Source organism: Oryzias melastigma, linkage group LG14 (genome assembly GCF_002922805.2).
Source record: "Oryzias melastigma strain HK-1 linkage group LG14, ASM292280v2, whole genome shotgun sequence".
In the NCBI taxonomy this organism is placed as follows: Eukaryota; Metazoa; Chordata; class Actinopteri; order Beloniformes; family Adrianichthyidae; genus Oryzias; species Oryzias melastigma.
This window is the reverse complement of record NC_050525.1, coordinates 277,432-287,758: the sequence shown is the minus strand read 5'-3', so window position 1 is coordinate 287,758 and position 10,327 is coordinate 277,432. Positions and strand designations below refer to the sequence as shown.

General features: G+C 42.7%; 2 protein-coding genes across 2 annotated transcripts; one reads left to right on the top strand and one right to left on the bottom strand.

The window, feature by feature from the left end:
• The first annotated feature begins 2,903 nt into the window (after nucleotides 1-2,903).
• On the top strand, nucleotides 2,904-4,247 carry LOC112142492 (olfactory receptor 52D1-like). The gene has a single exon (XM_036215309.1). The coding sequence runs from the start codon at nucleotides 3,300-3,302 to the stop codon at nucleotides 4,245-4,247; it is 948 nt and encodes a 315-aa protein (XP_036071202.1). The 5' UTR covers nucleotides 2,904-3,299.
• Nucleotides 4,248-9,194: 4,947 nt separating this feature from the next.
• On the bottom strand, nucleotides 9,195-10,190 carry LOC112142491 (olfactory receptor 146-like). The gene has a single exon (XM_024265923.2). It carries the CDS (start codon nucleotides 10,170-10,172, stop codon nucleotides 9,195-9,197), a length of 978 nt encoding a protein of 325 aa, XP_024121691.1. The 5' UTR covers nucleotides 10,173-10,190.
• Nucleotides 10,191-10,327: the final 137 nt, after the last annotated feature.

Here is a 10,327-nt window from a genome sequence, read left to right as displayed (position 1 = left end):
GGGAGAACATGCAAACTCCACACAGAAAGGTCCCAGCTGGGAGTCGAACCGGGGCCTTCTAGCTGTGAGGCAAGAGCGCTAACCACTGTGCCACTGTGTAGCCCCTTCATGAAGTCTGTTCCTGATTGTTTGGGTAGAGACATTCACACCAGTGGCCCTCTGGAGGTCATTCTGTAGGGCACGAGCAGTGCTCAGCCTGTTCCTCCTCGCACAAAAGGAGCAGGTATGGGTCCTGCTGAGGGGTTCAGGACCTTCTACGGCCCTGTTTTGAAGGTTTTCTAATTGTTGCCACTGAAGTGCACCTGTTGTTAATTCCATGAACACCAATACAGCTGAAATTGATTAACGAGGCCCTCAGCTGATTAACCAACCAGAACATTATCAGACAGGTTTAATTCAATTCATGTCAGGCCCAATAAAAAAGTGTTCCTTTAATTTTTGTGAGCAGTATATATCATGGATTCAACGACACAGTTTGCTCACAGTTCAATACGTACCTCGACACGAAGGTCACGGTTCAGTACGTATTAAAGAAAAAAAAAACTGAAATCCTACTATTCCACAGATTATGATTTATTTTGCCAACAGAAACGACATAAAGAAATCAGATTTTTTTCAAGTGCACAGCTCTCTGCAGTTATTGCAGAATCACACTTAAATAGAACTCTTGTAAACTTTGCAATTTAATCAAATGTAAAAGTTCCTCAGTCCTCAATACTTGTGAACATGAATATAATAAACTCCAACAATCTAAGCTGTGCTCTTAAATCTTGTTAGCTTACACTATTGCACTCTTAATTTACCAGTGTGAGGGCCGTCATATAATGAAGTTACAAAGAGGTAGTTCTCTGTTGCCTGTGAAGTCCAGCTGTACGTGGAAAGTTGTGCGTTTTTTCTAAGTTGCACACTTGTTCATAAAGTGCCACAATGTATAGATTTCTCTGTGAAATATGGACGTGCTGGTACACTATTTTGTGGGTCAAATGTTTTCATCAAATGACAAAATCCCTCATTATCAACCACTGAAAAAAGACTGGAGAACTTTACCAATAAACACTCTGATGACGTCAGATGTTTTCTTGTGTTTGTCTGAGGTAACGCTGTAAGTCTTTTGAAATATATCTGGGATTTTTAGATTGTGTTACGTGCTTAGTTGTTCAGTTTTAGACGGTGACAGGGCTGGGTGATGACATCACAGATGGGCGGTCATGTTGGACGTGTTTCCCACATTGTATGATATAGAGATGAGGCAAATCTTGCAGACAGTGGACTTCTTGTAACATATTTTGCTCCCTGATCATCATATTCTATCGCCAACCCTAGATGTCTCAGGTTTAAGTGTTGATGGAGCATCTTCAAACACAAAGCCAAATCTTAAATACTTCATTTTTTGTAATCTTCATAGAAAACAATAATACTAAAACATTGTAAAACTAGATATATAGCATTACCTGCATTAATGCTAGTGTGAATGCTGTAAGCTAAATGTGGCCACTGAGGATGCTGGCGCTGATACTTGAAGATGCTGAAATTGATAACTAAAAACGCTGAAACTAACAGCTGAAAATGCTGAAGCTACAAGCAGAAAACACTGAAGCTGATAGCTCACTAAAATATTAATGAAATGCCAAATTAGCCGAAAAAAACATGAAAAAAAATCTAATTTAGCCAAAACAGCGAGCATGTTGCTTAAATATTAGCTAAACTCTAAAATAGCCTACAAAATGAGAAAAAGATATTAGCCAAAACAGCTAGCATTTAGCTGACATATTAGCTAAACCCCAAAATACCCTAGAAATCCTTAGTAAGTGCCAAAACAGTCAAAAAGTTAGCATAAAAAGAGCCGAATATTTTAATAGGGGGGCCTGGCCACATTAATGTGGAGGCGGGCCTGATCCGGCCTGCAGGCCGTAGTTTAAGGTGCTAAAAGTAGTGCTCCTTGACAGACAATCCTGTTACTGGATGGGACAGCCTAGCTGATACGGTTGAAGGGTAGTCTGCTGTCCACCGACACGTAAGGTGGGATTTGTTTTCAGGTTTTACTCCCAAAGATCCGCCATGTTCTGCAATGGTAAACAGGGGCACCACGATTAGGACACATGGTCGGTCTTCACCCTGGAGAGGCTAGCAGGGAGATATGGGGAGACCAGTCTAGGACGCCTGTCAAAGGTCACTAGTAGAGTTCCTACTCCTCCAAAGACCCTTGACTGTCGCTGGAAGGGTACCAGACACATTTGTCAGCGCACAACATACAATCTTGTCAAGTTAAGTCACAACATTTTCTCTATGTCAGTGAAAGTTACGGGGACAGTACTTAACAAGAGTGTGTACTTCTGATGGACAACTCCAATTAATCTTTGTATATTTATTCTAAGAGAAACAAGACATCAAAATCACAGGATCCAACTGTTTGTATCTTTGTTTAAATGTAGGAGTTTTTTGTTCTGTTTGTAATCTCTGAATAGACTCTTTAACTAGGAAACCTCTGCCTGCTAAAACCACATCCCCTGAAATGAAAAAAAAAATGACTTTGTTCTGTAATGAACTCATCAGTTGTACGACCTCCCCATCCAGTAGAGATGAAACAAATGGAACCTTAAGGGCAAGTTGCAACTAAAGATCTATTGTGTGATGTGATTTGTACGAGAAGTAACACTGAGCAAATACTTAAATACTTTAAACAAACTACAATGCAAAGAGTCATTTCAAAGCTACCGTTCCGAAATGCTTATGAAAGTTTGAGTCTGTTCTTGACTTTTTATGCTATTTTTCTAACAAGGCTGCGAGAAATCTCAGACGCAAGAGGAGGGCTGGTTGCCTGGCAACCGTTAAGCAGGTGATGATGTTTTTCAGACAGTGCTCCTGAAGATAAAAGGCTGTGCGGCTCTGGTGGCCTGGGCGGGGCCTGTTTGACAGGTCCACATCTGCTGCCTTCTGCAGGAGAAATCAGAACCTTCATCCACTTTGCAGGAGAAGTTTGTATTTGCATCATATTTGAACAAACATGGCTTCAATTGAGAGGATCTTCTCACATCATGTTTCGAGAGGCATGAAGATGTTTGAAGTGTTTCAAAAGTCACTTTCTTTTCTTTTTTTCCAGGCTGAATCCTGTACAAGATTTGACTGTTTTCCTGTCAGTTTCTGTCCCTCTGAGGAGTGAAGTGGGAATTGCTGAGAGACTGCAGAAGATGTTGACGTCAAATATGTGAGGAGTTGATGTGTTATAAAAAAACAAATGTGGATGAGAAACTCCTCAACGCTCCAAGTCACCTGCTGTCAGACTCTTTGGACGAAGAAATATGGAGAACTGGACCACAAGTCCAGATGTTCTGATCCTGGAGGCCCTGAAGGTGACTCCTCAGTCTTCACTCCCAGCCTTCATCCTCCTCCTCTTCTCCTACATCTTCATAATGGTTTCCAATCTAGGCGTGTTGGTGTTGATCCTCTGTAACAGCAGCCTCCATCAGCCCATGTATCTGCTCCTGTGTAACATGACCGTGAACGATGCTTTTGGAGCCACCGTCACGCTGCCCCACGTGCTGAAAGATCTGCTCCTGTCTGGTTCGGAGCGCTACATCCATTACTGGTCCTGCGCCGCCCAGGCCTTCTGTGTCCACCTCCACGCCAGCGTCTCCCACACTGTGCTTGTGATCATGGCCGTTGATCGCTACGTGGCCATCTGCAACCCGCTGCGGTACGCCGCCGTCATGACGCACCAGATGGTGGCCAGCCTGTCCTGGGCTGCTTGGGGGTCGGCCTGCGTGCTGGTGGGGATTCTGGTGGGTCTCAGCGTGCGGCTGTCCCGCTGCAGGCGGATGGTGCTTAACGTGATCTGTGACAACGCGTCACTGTTCAGCCTCTCCTGCGAGAGCGTCTTTGTCAATAACGTGTACGGCCTGGCGTACACCGTGCTGCTGCTGGGCTCTTCCATGGTCAGCGTCGCCCTCACCTACCTGAAGATCATCGCCGTGTGTCTGCGGAGCAGAAACCAGGCGCTGAACGGCAAGGCGCTGCAGACCTGCACCACCCATCTGGCGGTGTACCTCATGCTGCTGGTGTCTGGCTTCATCATCGTCATCATGCATCGCTTCCCGCAGCTGTCCGACCACAGGAAGGTGGCGACGGTGCTGGGTCACGTGGCGCTGCCTGCTCTAAACATCGTCATCTATGGGCTGCAGATCAGAGAGGTGCGGCAGAAGGTTTTTGCTGCCTTCAAAAAGAAGGTTTCTGCAGTTGATGTGAAATGACAGAAAAAAAAGTCAGCCGGGGAATCAGGATTGTGTGATAAAACTGCGATTAAATTCTCCATGTGTTTTCCTGCATAACTCAGAACCATCACAGGTTTTTATCATGGAGGTTCAGTTCATTCAACCTTTCTCCAGAGATGAATAAAACCAAACTGGAGTTAATCTGAAATCAAAGTCTTGGACAGTAAAGTAGAATAGCATCACTGAGGCTGGTGGTCTTCTCAAAGGTAAAAATAGAGGATTCAAAGACGGTAAAAATGTCCTCAGAAAATACTCCAGGGAGGGTTTGAGATCTGGCTGTGGGAGATGCATTCTTCCTTCTCTAAGATCCTGATGATCAGAATGATCCAGAACACAGAAGATCATTTTATCCGGATATTTCACACAGCCAACTCACAGCAGAGGGCACATTAAAGACTTCATCATTATCTGTGGCTTATGGATCAATGTGTCTTCTGCTTTTTCATCATCTGTGCAAACTGTAGACGAACGCAGGATTTGCTTTCAGTGGTATTTGGTGGAATGTTCCTCTGAGAAATTCAGCTTCTCCACCTTAAAGTTGAATTTTTCTTCTGCAGGAACCTCTGTGCACTTTCTGACCCCACAAAGCTGCTTCACATGTTGGTTCATTCATCAGTGAGATGGAGAACGTTTCACCTGGATCTCCTCGCAGTGTTTCCTATCAGCATAATCGCTTCCTGCCCAACACCTGTGTGTCCACGGGGAGATGCTTTCCATGCTGCTTCAATGTTAGCCATGTCCTGTGAGCCATTTTAATCTTTTTGCATCCGCTCCTTCAGATTTTTGCCCATAAAGCTCATGTTCCACATTTCTCTAAATAGGGGGTGTCAAACACATCCGGCCCACCAGATGGTTTAATCCGCTCCGGTCAGGAAGAGAGAAAAATATAAGGATGTTGGAAAAAAAAACAAAAAAAACACAAGTTTCCAGTCCGTTCCTGTGGCGAGTTTTGGCTCTTTAAAGAAATGACCGTAATGTGCATTTCTGCCACTAGGGGAAGCAAAGGAAAAGCAGCCGATGCAGGAAAAGATCTTTGGACATCTCTTTGTATATTGCACACTTGAATAATATTGTGAAATGTGGATTTGAATCCTGATATTGACGGCCTGGTGAAGACCAAACGGCGCCTAGTTTCAGGAGATAGAGGGAATATAATATAACACTTATGTTCACAAATGTTTGCAAGTTTAATTGATTTCTTCACTGATTTGCACATTTAGATTATACGCAAGGTGTTTATTATTTTTTCATAGCCCCCTCTTAAGTTTACTATCTGGTTTGCCTCAAGGTAAGGCATTTTCTATGGGTGACATCATGCCCACTCTGTCCAGTTCTATCATACAGTCAATGATAATTCCATGAACCAAGGACTAGATTATCTGTATCTTATTATCTGAGCTGGGCAGCAGAGATGATTGAACATTTGCACTGCTGTGGTCAGCAGCTTCAAGACCCACTCTGACCCTGTTTTTGGTGTTTTAACATATTCTTGATGCATATTTCTCATGATGGAAAACATATAAAGCAAATTAAGATTATAATTCTGTTCCTGAGTATTTATTCAAATGGAGGGATGTTACTGTAAATGTGCGACTTTTGTTTGAGTGGATGCTTATAATCTTGGCACAGCCAAACGGAAGAAGACTTTGTTTTTGGGTCTCTCCAACTCTCTTTGGATCAGCGTGCAGCTGAGTGTAAACAGGACGAGACTCACCCATTCCAAGTTTCAGGTTCAGACAGAAAAAGTAGAAAAGTAGAAAGCCCCTCCATTCCAGGATACTAATGCATAGAGCTGGGTTAATAAAATTGATTCAATGATTTGAATCGATTTAAGCTTAAAGGGTACCCAAACAGGGAAGTTGTAGACTAACTCCACCCACAGTGGAAATGTGAAAATCCAGTCGGGATGGGGGCAGGATTGTTATCAGGGTATCAGGGACTTGCGCAGGATTTTTGAGGGGCAGGGGCTCAAAGTCGGAAAAAGACAATGGAATTTGAAGCTCAGAACATCTTAGGAATTGGTGAGCTCACCTTTCTTTACAGAGCGGGTTGTTAACATGATGATACTGCAGAGCTGAGTGTGAAGAAATGTCAATGTGCATCAAATCAAACTCAAACCTCAGTTTAAAAAAAAAAAAAAGTTGTGTTTATCAGGTCGTGCAGTATCCCAGTGTTTACGGGGTCTTTCAAACTGCAGTTGAGTATTCATTTCTGTGTAAAAAGTCTTTACATTCACAGAGAATAACCCACATTAGCCTCAATGTTAGCATCATGCTAACATTTCTTACAATACCTTTACCTATTCTAGTGTTTGGATTTGGATTTGCTCCAAAAACTTGAAGTTATTTAAAAAATATGTCTTTTTGCTTTTACACTTTAGGTTCCGGTGCCCAACATTTCATGTATAATGGTCCAAATATTCTGCAGGAAACCGTAGGGAATCGAACCCCAACCTGCTAAAGCAGGCATACCATTACCAGTGTCTTTAGTTTTTTGACTCAGTCGCTCAGTCGTCTGACTAAAGTAGAAACGGATTCCTGAACTAATATGGAACATTTTTCTAAAATATAACCTCATTTAAAGATTGTTGAACCAGCGAACGGCGACTAGTTAGACCAGAATTCACAGGTTTTATCTGATTCATTGTCACATCTCTTCAGTTCTCGGAGGAGCAGCAGAAGTTTCTCTCGCTGTCTCTCTCTCTCTCTCTCTCTTTCTCTGAGTCAGAGTGGAGTCGAAGTACAATAGAGCACCGGGGGGACTTTGTAGCAACATTTTTTTCTTTTTTTTTTAAGAAATATTAAAGAAAAATTAAACTTTAAAGAAATATTTTTTAAGGTAGTCTAAAAAAATAGTCTTTTTCCCCTTTTCTTTTGAAAGTTGGCCACAAGCGACTTTATTACCCGAGCTTCAGCAACAGCTACGAGGAGAGTTGAACTGCCACCGAAGAAAAATCTTGAAACCGGTTTGGCAGAGCTTAAAACTGCGTTAGCCGACATCCAGGCTAAGCTAACCCCAGCAGTTCTCTCTGAATCAAAACTATCAGCCCTGCTGGAGCTTGAAGCTAAGCTAACACCGCTGCAACAACTCTTGAAAGGTTTCCGGCAAGAAAAGGCACGTAACGAACAACAAGATAATTGCCAAGATCTCCTGGAGAGAAGGATGCATGACATGTATCAACAAGCATGGATGAATAATGTGATTCTCACGGGACTTCAACTATAACCGCGGGCGCGGCCAGGTGCTACCAGTGCTAGCACGGATGCTAACGGAGCTGTGGCGAGAGCAAACCTGACCGTAGAGAATCAAGTTGGAGAATTTCTTGCGTCTAAAGGGATTTCCTTGGACCCAAATACTGTTAAGGTTTGTTATCCGCTTCCTCGGAGAAAGAATACGGATAAACCAGCAATCCTGATAAGGTTTGTGAATCGCAAGCACAAGATAGCTCTGATGAAGCAAAGAAAACACCTGAAGGGGTCTGCGGTGTATCTTAATGAACATTTAAGCCAGGGGTATTCAAGTCCAGGCCTCGAGGGCCGGTGTCCTACATGTTTTCCAACCAACCTTCCATTGAAGCTCCTTATTGGCTGCTAATTTCCAGGATCAGGTATGTTTAGCCAATAAGGAGCTTCAATGGAAGGTTGGTTGGAAAACATGTAGGACACCGGCCCTCGAGGCCTGGACTTGAATACCCCTGATTTAAGCAAATATCACGCTGATCTGGCTAAGCAAGAACAAGAATATTACGCAGAACTCAACAGATCCACAGTATGTGGACTCTGAACTCCAGAATCTTTGTGAAACCACTTGGAACACTGGACCAGATGAAGCCTCTGGAAATAAAATCCATGAAAGACTTTGAGAACTGTGGGATTATGCATGTCTGATCCTTTAATTCAAGCAAAATGTAAAATTTCAACTCAAAAAAACGCTCAAAGTGAACTCTGACCCGATTCTGAGCTGCTGAGACATTCACAGTCTCTCAGTCATAACAACGAAGAACGATTACGTGGCCTTAAACTTGTGTGATGTAGCATTGTTCTATGCTCAAATTCCTGATCCTTTCGTTTTCAACTTATTATTTTTTGTTATTATAATCATTCTTTGATTAATACAATCTGCACTAATTGTCTTTTTTAATGAGAATCTTTAGATTTTTTCTGCATTAGGAAATAAAGATGATTTACTTATTACTTTTTGTATTATCATAATTCTTTGAATACAATCTGCACAGAGTGTCTTTTTTCAATGAGAATATTAGATTATTGTTACTGATTAATATAAATGATTTGTTGTGGATGATTTGAAACTTGATTACATTAATGATATTAATGATCCTTAATAGCCTGATTTTATTAATATTTGATATTAAGTCCTGAACCGGATATTGATAATTCATGTAGAGAAAATGGTATGGTCGTGTCGGGGTGGGATTATATAAGTTCGCTTCCTTCCACTCCCTTTCAAGTGATCAACTTGTGATTTATTAAGTGATGTGTTATGTATGTATTATGACCTGATTGCTTGAAAAAAAATATTTCATTCATTCATTCATTTAAAATGTGTTCATGAGCTTGACATCCCTGGCCACACGTGGAAGGAGCCACCAGCTAATGTTTTTGGAAAAGTTATTTGACATATGAATAAATTAGTAACTCCTTGCAATAACAAATAATGAATTGAAAACTCAGAATTCTTAACATAATTATGGAAGTTAATGAAAAAAAAACATTGGACCAAGACAATAAAAACATCAAAGTAAAGATGTGAATGGTGTTTTGAACATGTTGGAAAGTCTGTTTGTGGTGCAGAGACTTTCACTGCAAGAAAGGTTTGATTCAATCCCCGACTGCCAGATTTTATATTTTTTATTGGAGGCAATGGCATAAAGATAAAGAGGTTAACCCTTCAACTATGAAAAAGTGTTTATGCCTTAGAACGTGAAAAAAAGAAAAACTGCATAGTTGCCGCATCAAAACGAGGCCAACGGGGTTTGGAGCGGAAAAAGCGCTGGAACTCCTTTGATTGAAGTCCATAGATGATCGGATTGAGGCTCCCTGGAATTATGTGAAACAAGATGGCAACGAGTTTTCTCTGGTCTGAGTACTGAGGGAAGCGATGCAGCACTATGAAGAGAAGACCACAGGAAATCATGACCATGTAGATGAACAGGTGAGTGCTGCAGGTCTTCAGGGCTTTGCTGTTCAGAGACTTGTTCTTGCTGGTCAGACAGACCACGCTGATGCTGGTGTAGGTGAGGACCATGCAGCCGATGGAGGAGGTCAGGAGGACCACGGTGAAGGTCAGGCCGTAGATGTTGTTGATGACCACGCTCTCACAGGACAGCTTAAACAGCGAGGCGTTGTCACAGAACGGGTTCTCGATCAGAGTCCTGCATCGGTTCAGTCGGATCGTCAGACCGAGCAGAACCGCCACCAAAACGAAAGCCACCCCCCAGGCGGAAACGGTCAGCGTCACCACCTTCCGGTTGGTCATGATGTCGGCGTATCGCAGAGGATTACAGATGGCCACGTACCTGTCGAAGGCCATGATCATGAGCACGGTGTGGGAGGTGGTGCCGAACATGTGAGAGGTGAAGGCCTGAACCACACACTCGTAGTAACTGATGAGGCGCTCAGACGGGGGCTTCAGGATGTCCCACAGCAGACGGGGGATCATGATGGAGTTTCCCATCATGTCGTTGACTGGCAGGTTGCAGAACAGCAGGTACATGGGCTGATGGAGGTTTCTGTCCATGAACACCATCACCACAATGCCCACATTGGTCATCATGATAAAGAGGTAGGAGAAGAAAAAGAAGAGGAAAACGTAATACCTCGAGGTCTCTGTGACCTTCAGGCCCTCCAGCTGGAGGACAAAGCTGTTGAAGGTGATGTTTTCCATCTACACCTTGATGACCTAAAAATCTAAATTACTACCAGGAAGTCAAACTGAACATGATCAGAAGAGAAAGAGCGGGGATTAATCACAGACAGAGCAGTGTCTTTAAAAAGAAAACTCTGAAGATTCACTGAGAAGATCAAACAAACTGGTCAGAC